General features: G+C 42.7%; 2 protein-coding genes across 2 annotated transcripts in view; one reads left to right on the top strand and one right to left on the bottom strand.

Annotated features, from left to right (window-relative positions):
• Nucleotides 1-6461, top strand: part of POU2AF2 (POU class 2 homeobox associating factor 2) — a 40956-nt gene extending 34495 nt beyond the window's left edge. The window contains exons 3-5 of the mRNA XM_017883017.1: nt 1459-1501; nt 4136-4437; nt 5709-6461. Coding sequence (XP_017738506.1) covers nt 1459-1501; nt 4136-4437; nt 5709-6110 — 747 coding nt within the window. The 3' untranslated portion in view covers nt 6111-6461. The remainder of the gene's footprint in view (nt 1-1458; nt 1502-4135; nt 4438-5708) is intronic.
• Nucleotides 6462-14412: 7951 nt separating this feature from the next.
• On the bottom strand, nt 14413-14747 carry LOC108536475 (colorectal cancer-associated protein 1). The gene is given in 2 exon segments (XM_017883267.1): nt 14413-14453; nt 14456-14747. Coding segments are annotated over 2 exon segments (324 nt in total). The 5' UTR covers nt 14739-14747.
• Nucleotides 14748-16756: the final 2009 nt, after the last annotated feature.

The raw sequence follows: 16756 nt of genomic DNA, 5'->3' as shown, positions 1-16756 counted from the left end.
ATATATATATATATATATATATATATATATATATATATATATATATATATATATATATATATATATATATATATATATATATATATATATATATATATATATATATATATATATATATATATCTTTTGGAGAGGGCACCTAATTCGACCCACCATGTTCCCCAACCTCCCCTACTCTCTAGCCTGTGGGTTATTTGAAGATTGTGTCTTCATTCCACATATTTTTCTTAAGTCTATTATGACCTACACCCTGTTCTAGGAACTGAGGGCGCATCCCAGTCAAGGTGCCTACACTTAGTGGAGCTTCCTTCTCCACATGGATTCAGACAGTAAAAGGTGGCCCTTCTGTGCCGAAGCCCAACACTAAGTGCATGTGTGTATACACATACACACATACAGTAGGCGCCCCTTAGCCATGGTTTCCCTTTCTGAGGTTTCAGCTATTCATGGTTAACTGCAGTCTGAACACACTAAATGCAGACCTCCAGAAATAAACAATTCCTAAATCTTAAATGGCATGCCTTTCTCAGTGGGGTGATGAAATTTCATTCAGTCCCACTCCATGCTGCCCAGGACTTGAATCCTACCTTTGTCCAGCCGATCCACACTGTCTACACCACCTGTCCGTTAGCGTCTCAGTAGCCAACTCAAAGATTGGATCACCTGTCACTGTATGGCAGTGCTTGTGTTCAAGTCACCCTTATTGTATTGCACAATGGCCCTAAAGCACAAGAGTGGTGATGCTGGCAATTTAGATATGCCAAAGAGAAGCCAGAATGTGCTTCCTTTAAATGAAAAGGTAAACGTTCTCAACTTAATAAGGAAAGAAAAACAAATGTATGCTGAGGTCAGACATCAGTATGGTAAGAACAAATCTTCTGTCGGTGAAATTGTGAAGAAGGAAAAAGAAATTCATGATAGTTTTGCTGTTGCACCTCGAACTGCAAAACTGTGGCCACAGTGCATGATAAATTCTTAGCTAAGATGGAAAAGGCATTGAGTTTGTGGGTGGAGGATATGAACAGAAACGTGTTTCGACTGATGGCAATCAGGTGTGGTACTATCCTCAGTTTTAGGAACCCACTGAGGAGTCTTGGAATATATCCCTCGTGGGTAAGCGGAGGCTACTGTATATGCATATATATAGTCACTTAATATATATTTGATGAGGGAATGTTAACTGGAACAGTAGAAAATGGAGGATAAATTATTCCATTTTATCTAGTCAGTGCTTTCTGGCATGTTTATCAAAATGTAAAAGTGTGGTTTCTCTTTGTCCCTTGTAAAACTTTGTTCTACGGTACTTGAATTCTTATTTTCAGTTGACCTGAGGGTCAACCCAACTCCCCAGATAATATTTCTGAATATCATAAAACCAAGCTTATAAGGGGTATTCCTAATTTTTATTAAAGTCAAACTTACAACTAAAGAAAACACGTGAATTCTGTTTACCTTCCAGAGCAGCGTCAGTTCCTCTCAGTCTCCATTTGTGCAGATGCCAGGTGAGTACTTCAATTCAATAAGCAATTATTCCCTTTGGAATTTAAATCAAGCATCTGGGCTTCCATTCTTTCATAACGACCTTACAGCACTTCCAAAACTCTGCTCCTTTAAAACAGTTTTGTCTAAAATACAAAATCAGGGAAGAACAGAACTCATTCAGTCATTTCTGAATTTAAAATTCATTTTGTCTTGAAAGCAGCCCTTTGATCCCAAGCTTTTGGGGCAAAGGCAATATAAATTATGCCCTTGATACAGTTTTAAAATGTCTAAAGTTCTGACACCATGATCTGAGAGATGAAGCATCTGCTTTCAAACAGAAAGAGGAAAGCAGCCTGCGAGCAGAGGGAGCCAGGCACTTGGTTCAGCATTTTGAATTCATTTCAATGCCTGTGTCTCATTAAATACTCCTGTGGGGATGTAAAAAGGGAATTCCTAATAGTGTTGGACATTCTCGTATACACATACACACAGGCAAAGACAATCTCATCTAGTTCAACTCAGAAGCGGCACAGTCCCTAATAGTTTTATCACCTTCAAAGCTGGAGAAGGGAAAGGAATAAGAGCAATGGAGGATCCCGAATATTTAAAGGCCTGTATGTTGTTTCCCAGTCATATATACTGCCATTGAAATGTGGTTGCATCTCCTGCCTTCTACAGAAAAAAAAAAATTCTAAAACTTCTCTTTATCTAGAAATCATCCTTTCTCTTTGTACAGAGAAAGTCCATGCTAAGAGAGCAGATGCTTTTTTCTTTGTGGTTGTTTTGATTTGGAAATTGGGAGTATAGTTGAGAGCCTGGAAACCTTGTTTTCATATTCGCAACCTTAACCACTCTCATAAATATAAATTCATTGTATGAAACAGAACCTTATTTATTTATATTAAGGTTCAGTTGCACAGATTTTTTTTCCCAGGGAAGTATGCTTATAATGAAAACCCTAACTGCAGCTTTCAAATGCATGAGCAGGTTAGAAGTTATAGAATGTAAGATGAAAGTGAAGTGAGGAGAATCGTGCTATAGGTTTTGATGGGGAATTTTGATTTCTTCTTCTGGATGAATACATTCGCATGCCATTCTTGAACACAATGTTATACTACTAGGTTTAAAGAAAATGTGTAAGGCATGAGCTCTGCTCCCTTGGGCTTGCAGGTTGACTGGAAAGATCATTGTGACTCAGGTGAAAGGAATGAGCATAATATAAAGTTCCACGTCCTGTGGAATGGGCTGGAATTCTGGGTCCATACAGTCAGAAGCTCAGAAGTGGTCTGCTGTGGTTGGGGTAAGGTAAGGAAGACAGGCACTTACATCTTCTTCCAAGCTCAGCCTTTTTGTGACCTGTGGCCTAACGGTGTTAGTGTTAGCATTAGATCACACCCAAGGCCAGCTGGAACAATTAAACCATAAGTTTTATAGACCTCAAGTCTATGCCCTCAAACATGTTCTGAATGATCATGTGTTTTCTGCTATAACTGAGCTATTGAGTGTTGAGCAAACACATCTTTTTCTTTGGAAACCATTTCACTGTTGGGCTTACCTCAAATGAAGCTCTTATCAGTTTCTGTCCCTCCCTCTCTCCACCAACGGAAAATTTTTATTCATTAATTTATCTTTTTGAGATGGACTCTCGCTCTGTCGCCCAGAGTGAAGTGCAGTGGTACGATCCCGGTTCACTGCAACCTCCACCTCCCGGTTCAAGCGATTCTCCTGCCTCAGCCTCCTGAGTAGCCGGGACTACAGTAGCTGGGATGACAGGCCCAGCTGATAAGTATTGTTTTTAGTAGAGACACGGTTTCACCATGTTGACCAGGATGGTCTCGATCTCTTGACCTCGTGATTCTCCAGCCTGGGCCTCCCAAAGTGCCAGGATTACTGGCGTGAGCCACCGCGCCCGCTCCACCAAGAGAAACTTCCTGTACCAGACACTGTCTTCCTAAACTTGCAGGGTCCTGGTGAGTTGAGGGAAGGATTCCGTGAGGCCACAAGAGGGCAGCAAATAACATGAACCTCATCAAAGCCCTGAAACTACAGGCCTCTAAAACTGGCTTCTGTGTAGCCATCTAACCCTCTTAGAGCAAGTCATTTACTGATGTCTGCCAGGTGTGCGACCCAGTGTAAGGTCAATGTGCGAAGAATTAGAAGACAGAGTACAGCCTGCCTCTGATTTGAGGTGGGGTTATATGTGTCACCTTATCCAGAGATAGTGATCTCAGATAACAGGCCAGGAGCAGCCTCTTGTTAACAGTTCTATGCATATGGAGAGGTAGCTCCGATGTTGTGAAAAAGATGCTTCCTTGGTTAAAATGTGAATGCCAAGAGATTCTTTTATTTATCTCTTCCTAGCACAGCGCCGGGGCACCTGGAAGGTACTCAGTAAGTGTGAATGAATGAACAGATACCATACTATCTAAAATGAACTCACCCCTAAAGGCGATAATGTTTTCAAACATTAGTTATTTGGGCTAATGCAGGAATATTTCACGCTTTTCAAGACACTTCTCTATTTCCATGTTAGCGCTGGAGTCAGGCACGCGTTAGTAACATCATTTTCCAGGCAGAGACTCAGCTGCAACTGAGGCCTTGACTGCCCTGAGTGGGAGGAACTTTCTGCCCATGAGTTTTTCATTTGGCAACAGGTTCGCCGGTCACGTCAGGTTACTACGGTGTCAGAAGATCTTTCTTATCTGACTCAGACTTCCACAACAGTAAACAGTTTTCAAATGACGTCTACACCTCCAGCGTGGGGAAGCCGTTTCCCTGTGAGTCCTCCGCAGGGCAGAGCCATGCGGCCCTCCTGGAGCCCTACTTCCCCGCGGAGCCCTATGGAGACTACCGGCCTCCGGCGCTGACGCCCAATGCAGGCTCTCTGTTCAGCGCCTCCACCCTGCCGCCGCTCCTGCCGCCGCCCTTCCCCGGAGACCCCACTCACTTCCTATTTGTGAGTATGCAGAGGCCTCCTGTGAGGGAGTAAAAGAGGGCCGAGGCTCACCCTCTGGCCCAGCCGCTGTGCTTGGCATCCGGGTTGAAGCCAGGTCTGGCTCACCCTGGAGACTCCTGAGGCTGCTTTGCAGCTGCCTGGAGATGCCAGGACACCCTCTGAGGGAGCCTTGTTCAAGGATCCCTGTTAGCCATGACAGCCAGGAGGATCTAAGCAGGGCTTGGAACCGGGTGGAATGTACAGCGGGATTTATATATATCCATTTTTTTAATGCTCTGCGGATACTGTCTGATGTTCCCCCACCCTGTTAGTGCCCGTCATCATCATTCCTGCAGCTCCTAAGGAAGGAACACTGAAGCTGCATCTCAGACCTGCTAGGCAGTAATGAGATGGGTGCTAATCTCCCAAGGAGGGTACATAGGGCTCCTCTTTCTTTCCAAGTCCCCTGCCTCCCCTTCCCCACATTTTAGCCTAAAATCCTTGTTCTCTCTCAATCCTTCCAAACAGGTGAGTTCATAAAGATCTGAAGAATGCTAACGCTCATAGAGAATCGTAAAGGTTTCTACCACAAAGGAATGAATCTCTAAAGATAGCATTTTAGACAAAAGCGAGAGAATGAGAGTTCACATTATTAAGTATATTCTGTGCCAGAAAATGTGATGTGTTCATTCAATACTTGCAACAACTCAGGATATATTTATGAAAGCCCCATTTTATAGATGAGCAATGTTGGACTCAGAGTCAAGAGGAGCCAATCCAAATCTTTCTAGCTCCAAACTTAAGGGATTCCTACCTCTTTCCTCCTGCCTTACTGAGGACAGAGTGGGCTTCTTAGTCCCCTCCAAAGCTCACCATGGAGTTGAAGGTCTACTCCAAGGAGTGGGCCAAGCGCTGACCTTCCCCACTGTGTAAAGGGCATTCGAGGACCCAGACTAATGGGAGACTCAAAAAGAATCCAAGACAGAGTGCATTGTACACAGTAAAATGTTGCATAGATGTGCATTTTATTAGTCTCACATTTCACTCATTCAATATTGTCTTCTGGGAAAAAGAATCTCAATATCTATAGCAAATCTAATTCTAGAGTAGGAAGGGAGGAAAACTTTCACTGCTAGTGTCAAAAGCCAGAGAGAAGAGCAGCCTGAGAGCCAGGCTTCAGGCAGCAGAGAGAGGGGACGAAGGCTGCCCTGAAGTCACAGTCTGGCAGCACGCAATGTATCATCAGAGTGTCACCCAGAGAATAACCTCTGTGGCCTTTCCATTCTCCTCAGAGGGACTCATGGGAGCAGACGTTGCCTGACGGTCTCAGCCAGCCCGACCCTGTGTCTGCCGATGCCCTGCAGACCTTGCCACCCAGCACGAGTTGCCTCTCCCAGCTTGAGTCTGGGAGCACCGCCCAGCACAAGGGCTCCAGCTGGGGGACCTCCCTGGCTGGGGCTCAGTCCTACTCGCTGCATGCTCTGGAAGATCTGCACCACACTCCGGGGTACCCCACCCCACCTCCTTACCCCTTCACCCCTTTCATGACGGTGTCAAATGACCTACTACCCAAGGTGGGGCCTCTCTCCCCAGATGAGGAACCAGACACCTGTTCCCTCCATGACCCTTCCCCTTGGGCGAAAGAAGATGGGAGCATCGCCTGGGGGTCATATGAATGCCGCAGAGCTTATTGAGGGGGAGGGCCAAAGGACTTCTGGGTTTTTCTTTAACTTGAGGTATATTCCCAAGATCATTTTAGGTGTGTCAGCTCATTCAGGACTGGGTCTTCAGAATAAGCCACAATGCCGCCCTTTGTTAGTGGACGAGGGCATTTATTTGTAATCCTCTCCACCGTAGCCCCACTGAAATAAGACAGAACGTTAATTAAATGTATCACAGACCGTATTCTAGTAAGATAACCTTACAATGTGGTCTTTTTGGAACTGTTGTAACCCATTACATTCTGAATCTTCTGTTATCTTTGAAGTATCATTTTTGGCACTGATTTTTTTTCCTAAATTACATTAAAAAGTTTATGCAGATCATAAAAATACCGATTTTCCTGTCAAATGTTTCTTAGTTATAAACTATGTGTATTCTTCAGTAAAAGACACTAGATAGGATATAATATAGATATGACCTCATAAAACAAAACTCATTTTATAGCATGTGACTTGAAAGAGTGAAGTGTTTTATATGCATATATTTATGCCTTATTGTAGTGATTTGTAAAAGCCCAGTAAAAAAAAAAAAAAAAGGCACAATCTATAAATATGTTGTTGTCCATAAAATAGGATGAGATCAGGAGACTACGGCCTTGTAAATAACAAAGTTATTTTTTGAGTCTATCCTAAAGCCCAGGATGTCCCCAAATTAGTTCAATCCAAAAAAGTCCAAAAATTTTCTTTGATCAGTGATGGCCTTAATTCAACCAGACATTGTCTCTCTGATGGAGTACACCTACAGTTATCAGCATGAATGAGTAAAATAGGCATTCTGTAATCAAATGGAAATTTATGCTTTTTTTTTTTGAGACAGAGTCTCACTGTCACCCAGACTGGAGTGTAGTGGTGCAATCATGGCTCACTGCAGCCTCAACCTCCTGGGCTCAAGCAATCCTCCTACCTCAGCCTCCCAAGTAGCTGGGACCCAGGTGTATGCCACCATGCCCAGCTAGTGTTTTCATTTTTTACTTTTTTTTTTTTTTTTTTTTTAGTTTTTGTAGAGACAATGTCTTACTATGTTGCCCAGGCTGGTCTCGAATTCTTGACTTCAATCTATCCACCCACCATGACCTCCCAAAGTGTTACAATTACAGGCATGAGCCACCACAACCAACCAAACTCATACCTTTTAAAGAAAATACAGAAAATAGGACTAAGCTGTTTGCAAGAAACAGACCACAAAACACCAAGAAGCAAAGGGGCTTTGGAGAAGGACATATCGCCATGTGTGAGCCAATAGCTTGACAAACAGCACCTCCTATTTGGTGGCTTACTGGTCAGAAATGTGCAGCTCTTACTATGTGTCAATGAAGATATTGACATCTGAAGCATGAATCTGTCCACATTTGATTGGTGTGGGTTCCTTTGCTAATTGGGTTCCCAGCATAATTCCAGCATGCCTATCTGTGGCCAAGCTCATCATACATGCCGGGTATACACTGAGACTTTGCAGATGCATGAGTGGAGGCCCCCGGGTTGTACCTGCACCCTTCTTCCAAGGTTCCTATCACCTGTCTTTCTGCACTTCATTCTCACATCTTTTCCACCCTCTGGTCCCTCCTGATCCAATGCCATTTCTCTCCATCTTCCAGAGGCCAAGGCCTTCATTTTCCCTCTCGTTGCCCAAAGCCCCTGAACACAATGTCCATCACATCCTCTGTGACTGTCCCATACTCTACCTCAGCAAGGTAGAAGCCCAGACATTCCAATAAGGGGATTAATTCACACTTACAAGCAAATAATTTATATTCCTTTTTTTCCAGGCCTTCAGGGTATTTTCTGGTTAAGCAAACATTCTTCTAGTTTATGGAGTGCCACCAGAAATGCTTGGGTAGTGAGCTTTCCTTCACCTCATCCTTTTGGCTCCCTCCAGGCAGAGCATTCTTCAGGGAACAGATCAAGACTGAACGCATGGGGCCCTCTGCTCCTGGGCAGCACTGCCAGGACCCCTGCCCCACTTCCTTCCCCTCCACCAGCTCCTTTGGGCAGCCTGAACTTTGCTTTGCTTAGTGTTTGCTCTTCAGTGAAAAGTGGCAACGTTCACTGTGCAAGAAAGGAACTGTTCTTTCCTAAATCCAGCATGACTGTAACCTCAGTCCCGGTTCCCAATATGGCTGGCAGAACCATCTGTCATTCAGCAGTTACTCATACTTGAAGAGCAGGCCTGTGCATCAGAAAGAAGAGATGTGGCCCTCTCTGCAGGTATAGAGGTCTTCACAACAGTCTCAGAGTCATTTTCCTAGATTGGTGTCATAAAGTTTAAGATAATTTGTCCTCTACTGCTTACCATTTGTTACTGGGTATCAATAACATGGTAATGGATGTGTAAATCATAAATATGAGTCCACATGACTTTAACTTTCATGTGATTTATGACACTGAATATTTTGCTTGTTCATGCGTTCCTTCATCTCCTAACAACTTGAAGATGCACTGGCTCTCAGACAAAGACAGCTCAACAACCAGACCTTGGAACACAGGGAAATACAGGGAGCATGATGATGTTTACATTCTTCTTAAAACTTCCAATCCCTTTCACACCATTTGACTAAATTAACTTATAAAAAAGAGACACACCCAGGCCCACGTATGCCTGCTAGTGTCCACTTCAGTTATCTAGTCTAAAAGGGGTCGGGGGAGTAGGGCTGGTGCTAATAATTCCAAATAATAAATGATCTTTAAGAATTCTGCTTAGTTTGACATGTGTCTCTGTATTACATATATTTTAATTTGATTCTGTTTTATTGTTCAAGGAATACTTTGTTAAAAGGTGAAATCAAGCTACAAAATTATGACAGGAAAATTAATTCTATTTCCTTATCCCATCCCATTTTTCTTTCAAGTACTCTCTGTTTTCTTTCCTTTTGTTCTTTCTTTCTTTCCTTTTTTTTTTTTTTTTTTTTTTTTTTTTTTTTTTTTTTTTTTTTTTTTTTTTGAGACAGTCTCACTCTGTCACCCAGGCTGGAGGGTGGAGACCAGTGACACAATCTTGACTCAATCCAACCTCCACCTCCCAGGTTCAAGCGATTCTCCTGCTTCAGCCACCTGAATAGCTGGGATTACAGGCATGTACCACCATACGTGGCTATTTTTTGTATTTTTAGTAGAGATGGGGTTTCACCATGTTGGCCAGACTGGTCTGGAACTCCTAGCTTCAAGTGGTCCGCCTATGTTGGCCTCCCAAAGTGCTGGGATTACAGGCGTGAGCCACCACGCCCAGCCAATTTTCTACAACATGTGGGGACTAACCACACCTTTTCATAACAATGTGCCATGCCAACATACAAAAATAGGTGCATTCTTCTCTCCCTCACCTTCCTTAAACCTGCTCTTCACTGACTTACAACCTTCCCGAGAAAGTCAGAGAAAATTAAAGAGCTCCAGTTCAACACTCCATCTCTTTCAGGTCTTACAAGGACACAGGATATATTTAAGATTTAAAGTAATCAGAGATGGTTTGTCAAGTTCAAACCACTAAAGAAAGCTGACTAGATGATAATGCCAAAAAGAAATCGAGCACAATTTGCCCACGCAAAAGCTGCAATATAGACAATCATGCCATGAAACACATGCAGTATGTAGTTGAAGGCATTTGCATTCCTCTTATAATATTATACAAACCCAAAAAAGGAGAGAAGAAAACTACATCTTTACCTCATTTATTTAATAAATGATTTCAAGTGATCATTATGATTTGCTATAGCTCAGTTAATAATACAATGTCATGGTACTATTGGGGTAGGGGGAGAAGACAGAAGTACTCTAAAAGAAATTGCACAAAGGGAAAATAATTACTAATGCCAATAGTAAAATATACATTGACATACATACATACATATATACATATACACATGTATAAAAGTATTATAGTATCTTTGTGATCAGTTTTTCAATATTTAATCTAAATATCTAAATAGTATAGTCATAAGGAATAAAACATCAGTTATATTTAAAGTACCAAAATAACGATTGATGTCTAAGGTTTAAGTCACATTACATTATAGTGATTCTACCAGCCACACCCAAATTATACTCTTTACTTAAGGCTCCATCATTGGGTTCTGTCTACAGTATCCTCTCTATGCAAAACAATGTTACACTGTTCATCTCACACACCATAGACTCTAGAGAGGTTAAGTGCAAAATCACATACTCTAGACAAAGAGTGGTTCTCCAGCTAAAGAGACTCATGGGGAGGACTAATGAATGGCTCACCTCTGTGTCCCAGCACCTGGCTCAGGGCCCAGAACATTGTAGACGCTCAGTAAATTTTTCTTAGATTGAACTAAAATTATACGATAAAGATGAATAACTTTCTAGCCCTTAGTTCTATGGGTGACAGCTATCTGAAACCAGTGTCTGAGAGGATTCTCACAATGTTTAGCATCTAACATTAGACATACTCTCTCCAAATTCAGACAGTAGGTGGATATTGGGCTTCAGTGGCAATATATTTAAGATGACTGGGTTAGTATTTTTAGATTCCTTTATGAAGTAAAATTACTGAACCTTTGAAATAGCACAGAAAAAAATGTTGATATATTCATTTACTATATACATGTACTATGATCTGTTGCTAAGAAATCTTATAAATAAAAGTTATTCAGTGTTTGATCATTATCCCTGGTGTGATTAAAACAAGTATGATAAATAAATCAGGAACTAGAATCTTCAAAGGTCAAGCTAAATAAACATTAAAATCTTCTATAGTTATTTGCAAATGATGACATTATATTATATTTGATTTTTGATACGGAAGTATCCTCTGACAAGGTGTGGCAGTTCACGATGCATGTAATCCCAGCACTTTGGGAGGCCAAGGCGGGAGGTTTGCTCAAGCCCAGAAGGTCAAGGCTGCAGTGAACCATCATTGCACCACTGCACTCCAGCCTGGGAGACAGAGTGAGACCCTGTCTCAAAAAAGAAAAAAAAGAAGTATCCTCTATTTATAACCTCTGATAAATTACATATGTGGATTTGCAATATGCAATGTCTTTGTTAGTACAATTTAAAAAAAGAAGAACAGTAAAAAATGTTAGAATTTCCAAGAGGAAAAAAATGTGGACCAAACATACAATATCTAGGAATTAGCTCTTTTGGATTAGGAAAACTGATAGATGTCCCTGCTAAACTTCACCCTAAGAAAATATTTTAAGAGGAATAATCCAAAAGTTTTAAGGGTTTTAATAAGTTAATTTAGTCATAAATGAAAGATGACTCAACTGTTTTATTTCTTAAGCTTGATAATATAGTGATAGACTTTCATCATGGTATTCTTTATATGTTTTGTATGCCTTAAATGTTGCACAATAAAAACATTTTAAGTAATAGAAGAGGAATTCTTCAAGCAGTGTATGATGGTGTTTTTCTTAGTTAAAGGATGAATTATCAAATGCTTGCTCCACATGGAAGCCTCTTAAGGAAAAGTTAAAACTTTGAATATGTCTTATGGGAAGAGACTAATGTAGCACAAATCATTAAAAAACCTTCACCTAATAGTCTTCCTGGTCATTTTCATATGGACCAAATGTTCACTCTAGGCCCCAAAAAGCATTTGTTTCCTGCATGTATTCAATCTTCTGGAACTTGGTATTTCCCACAAAGTTTGGTAACAGTGTCCTAAAGTCAAGGCGACAAAAGAACTTTGCATTAATAAAGACAATTTTGAGCTGTAGTCAAATTTGGAGGGAATAAACTATCCCTTTTCCTTATACTGAAAGTCTTTTAATATGCATGTGCCTAAGTTGAATAAAATCTCCTACATTGTGGGGGGGAAACAATGCTCTGCAGTGTCATTTGCATACAAAAGACTGCCAAAATTTTCAGTCAAAATATTCAGTTTAAAACTTTGAAAAGAAATCTAATCTATTCCCATCACTTTGGGTGCCGACTAGGTATAAGAAGGTCAAGGTCAAATACAGGATTTCTGAAGTCAATGGCAAGGATAGTCAGAGATCTGAAAAACAGTGATATGTGAAGAGCTAGAGAAACCGAATGAGGAGTCTAAAAAAAAGAGAAGGCTTGGGGTGGAGATGGGATGGGCATAACTTCTTCAGGCTTAGTACTGGACCTGGTCAGAGTAGCTCATCAGTTTATGATTGTTGAATGAATGAATGAATGAACCAATTAATGAACTAAACAAACTCACAATAGCAAAGCGGTAGTACAGAAGTAGGAGAAAAGAATAATTGACAGCAGAAATCAAGGCTTACTTATTTTTGTACTCCTGGTACTTGATACTATGCCTAGGACATAGTTGGTGCCCAATTAATACACGATTGGATTATAGCATAATCACTGACCACTACATTTAAAGCAGTCCAATAGTGGAACAGGCTGCCTCACAAATAGTGAGCTCTCATTTCCTCTACACAGATGCTGCTATGTGCCAGGATCTCAGCCAAGCAATGGAGCCAGAGGCTGGACAGACACAAGCAGAGATTTTGGAAAAAGACTCTGAGTCCCTCTCAGCACTTCAAAGATCCCTTCCAACACCCAAACATCAAAACCTTATTGTATATTGCCAAGCGAGGGTGCCTATGAATGCCTGTTGAAACTCCACAACAGTTTTTTCAGTCATTTTAATAAATGGGGTTTAATAAATGGGGTTTTAATAAACCCCAAAGAGACTACCAGGACTTCAAGGCAAACATCCTAGAGGTAGCAATGCCCCCAGCAAGAGGGAAGAGTTCTCAGTCTAAGAGGCACAAACTGTAATCAGTGTAATTAACAGCTTACCCTCACCTCTAGTCAGGCGTTTCTTCAAGGTTCTAGAGTTTCCAGTCCTTACAGAACATTCTCAAGTCAGCAAGCTACACTGTCTTAGTCTCCTCATACAAACTGATGGTAAAACAGATAGCACCCCAAAATATTTCCACATGCACAAACAACCTTGAAACGTGTGTTCGCATATCTTACAAGCAGGTATTTTTCCAGTGCCACTCACGGCCTATAAGTGGGTCATTAAATTAACTTAGTGACTCCCAACCAACATATATTTTCCATAAATAGAATGAAATGGAAAAGGTGGACTAGAATAGAAAATATCAGACTGCCTCACGTACATAGGTATACATTGTTTCATGAAAAGTCTGTTTTAGAAATACAAATGTTGTTATAGATACACATGAACATGTAAAATGGATTTCTTATTGTAGGTTAAAGTCCAAAAGTTTAAAAGCTTCTGGTAGGAAAGATCAGGGAGACAATATCAATAGTCAAGAGCAAAGGCCGGACGTGGTGGCTCACGCCTATAATCCCAGTACTTTGGGAGACCGAGGCGGGCAGATCGTGAGGTCAAAAGATCGAGACCATCCTGGCCAACATGGTGAAACCTCCTCTCTACTAAAATACAAAATTAGCTCAGCATGGTGNAAATAGAATGAAATGGAAAAGGTGGACTAGAATAGAAAATATCAGACTGCCTCACGTACATAGGTATACATTGTTTCATGAAAAGTCTGTTTTAGAAATACAAATGTTGTTATAGATACACATGAACATGTAAAATGGATTTCTTATTGTAGGTTAAAGTCCAAAAAGTTTAAAAGCTTCTGGTAGGAAAGATCAGGGAGACAATATCAATAGTCAAGAGCAAAGGCCGGACGTGGTGGCTCACGCCTATAATCCCAGTACTTTGGGAGACCGAGGCGGGCAGATCGTGAGGTCAAAAGATCGAGACCATCCTGGCCAACATGGTGAAACCTCCTCTCTACTAAAAATACAAAAATTAGCTCAGCATGGTGGCACATGCCTGTAGTCCCAGCTACTCAGGAGGCTGAGGCAGGGGAATCACTTGAACCTGGGAGGCAGAGGTTACAGTGAGCTGAGATCATGCCACTGCACTCCAGCCTGGTGACAGACTGAGATTCTGTCTCAAAAAAAAAAGCCAGGGCTCTGGAGTTAGACCTATCAAAGTCTGAATCCTAATTCTGCTACTGATAAGTTCGATGATCTTGGCATGCCACGTATTCCTCTGAGCCTGTCCTCACCTGTGGAATGCGAATGCTATACAATATAGCACCTGATGTCCAGTAAACAATTGTGGGTCTCCTGTGAAGTCTCCTATGAGTCTCCTATGAAGAACAGCCAATGCTGTGGGAACCTGGGGTCTCAGGGTTGCTCTGGGCCTGATCATCCACTCAGATCTGTAAGGAGGATTCTCAGGATCCATTTAGAAAGATTCTCCCTTACTTCCACAAGCATGGCCTTTGGCTCTTAAATACTTGTGCTGGAGTTTTGTAATTATAGAAACAACAGGAACCAAAACTCATTAATGTTGGGCTACAAACCAGAGGGAAGATTCTTTCTCAAACAGGGCTCAGGCCTCGACAAATCCAGTTTTCTGAAATTGCTAGCCAGCAACAGTACTGAGATGGCCATCCCAGAAACAAGTTCAACACAGAAGCACCCAGACAGGCGGCTGGAGGTTGGGACAAAGAGATCTTTGTTGTCCCTACAGATCTTCTGACTTCCAAGGAGCTCCACTCATATCCAGCCTGGCCTGCCTTCTCCACAGGGTAGCCGATCGTCAGCATCATCTTCAATGGTGTTGCCGAGAGCACTCAATGCTCCTGCCATCCCTGTCCATCTCCACATCAAAGGAGAGGTTAGGAAGGAGATGAAGCCTGAAAGCCTTGGGAGGACACCCCAGCACAGGGCAACACAGACACACACGTGAAGCCAGAGAGTAAACCAGTAGCGCAGACAAGAAATGGAAAAAGCAGCGACAGGAAGAGAGACAAAGAAATATGGAAAGAAATACACAAAAATGCAACCAAAAAAAAGAAGATTTTAAAAGCATACCGAAAAATAAGAGTATAACAAAAAGGAGGAGAGCAGCAAAGAAAAGAAGTAATGGAAGAAGCTCTGAGGAGAAGAGACCATCCCTAGATTCCAAGCTGCTTGGTTCACTGTTCCTTCAGAGGGGGTGAAGCCCAGGCACAGCGGGGAAGAAGGTATGCAGGGAGGGGAGGTGCTATCTCCATTCCCACTGTCCTTCCCCTCCTCAGGTCTGGTCCATCAGGGAAACCAAGGACACAGGCTCAGGGGCATTTGTAGAAAGAAGCTCCGGAAGCTGTCAGATTTCAATACATCCATCCTGCCCTCTACTGCCAGGTGCCACCTCAGGTGTTCCCAGGCCTGCTCCTCTCCCCTAGAGATGTGGTGGCTTCAGCTGCCAAGCAATTCCTACCAGTCTCGTCATTCTCAGTTGTCTTTTCCCTAAGCTCTGTGTGCTTCCCTCTGTACTTGACACTTTTGGGGGCACCCCAATCTTTTTCTAGAGACATTTGGGGCTAAACTACACTTTTTGCATCTCTGAGAACTCAGAGAACAAAGAGCAGAGGCCTAAAAACCATGGCCTGGTCTGGAATCCTGGAAATATCTTGGTTATTTGCAAAGGGAACCCCACTGTGCCTCTCTGTCTTCTCTTGCTGTCCCCTTTTGTGGAGGGGCTGGGTGGCTATGAGAGGACTTGGCCTGGCACCCTCTCCCTCTGTGGACCATTCCTGTCTCCTCACCTTCCAGATCACATGGAAGAGGCACAGTAAGTACTCACAGAAGATGACCCAGTAGAATCCCAAGTCATTAGCGAGGGGCTTGGGCCTGGACCAAGGGGAAGCTTGATTCCAAGTCCCTCCCCCTTCTCACACCAAGGGAAGAAGGCTTGAACCCAAGTCCACATCCTTTCAGTTAAAATGAGCAGGAGCCAAACCTGTCACTGTTTCCTGACATGTGCTCCCACAGCAAAAAAGCAGGGGTGGCTCTAGAGGGAGAGAAAGCAAAGAGGGCACTTCACAGTGCAGTGGTGAAACCCAGAGTCACAAAGTCTCCAGAGGACGAGGCTCCTGGCATCACCAGCTCTGTGGGGAGGAGCAAAGGGTCTTAATGGGCAGTCATTCGGAGCTGAAACCCCAGAGTGTCCGGCCCAGAAAGAGCCGGATGAAAGGGGTAGGGAAGCCCGCGGTAGCCAGGAGGAGTCAGAAAACTAGGAGATGCAGACCGAAGGCCTCTGCTAGGCCGCTGGCCTCCCACCTGGGCCCAGAGCAACTTCTTGCTGTGCCACACCCACTAGCTGCCATGTTCACTCCCCGAAACCTGAGATTTTCCCTCAAAACACAGATAGGGGATGCGAGAATCAGTCTGGTCAGCCAGTCTGGCTCTGGTTTTCATGGCGAGGACAGCCTAAGTCACTCATGGCTCCCTAGCTGCCCTGAAGGCTGAAATACAGAGCATCTTTGAGGACATCTGCTCTATCTGTGGGAAGGAGGACAAAATGCTCAAAATGTAATAAAAGGAAGGGCCAGGACCCAAAGGGGTCTCACTCCCTGTTTCTCTGGACTCTCTGTGGGGTGCCTGTGTGCAGGATTTCTGCAGAAGATAGTCCATTTTGTTAAGCCTTTGAATATTCAAATTGAAAGTATCGCGCAATCATTGATTGTCAAATCATGGGTTTCTAGAGGTTTTAAATACTTGGCATGAGGGGGAAAAAACTCAAACCTATACCCGAAGGTATAAAACATTAATTCTGTTTGTCTCCTGCTCCAGGGACCTGAGTGCAGCCAGATGCTTTGTGAAACTTTAAAAATGTTGCATCTCTGCTTCTCTCCCTGCCC

This window comes from Rhinopithecus bieti, unplaced genomic scaffold (assembly GCF_001698545.2).
Source record: "Rhinopithecus bieti isolate Rb0 unplaced genomic scaffold, ASM169854v2 scaffold_11964, whole genome shotgun sequence".
NCBI lineage: Eukaryota > Metazoa > Chordata > Mammalia > Primates > Cercopithecidae > Rhinopithecus > Rhinopithecus bieti.
The sequence above is the reverse complement of the archived record's forward strand: the minus strand, read 5'-3'. Positions and strand labels throughout refer to the sequence as shown.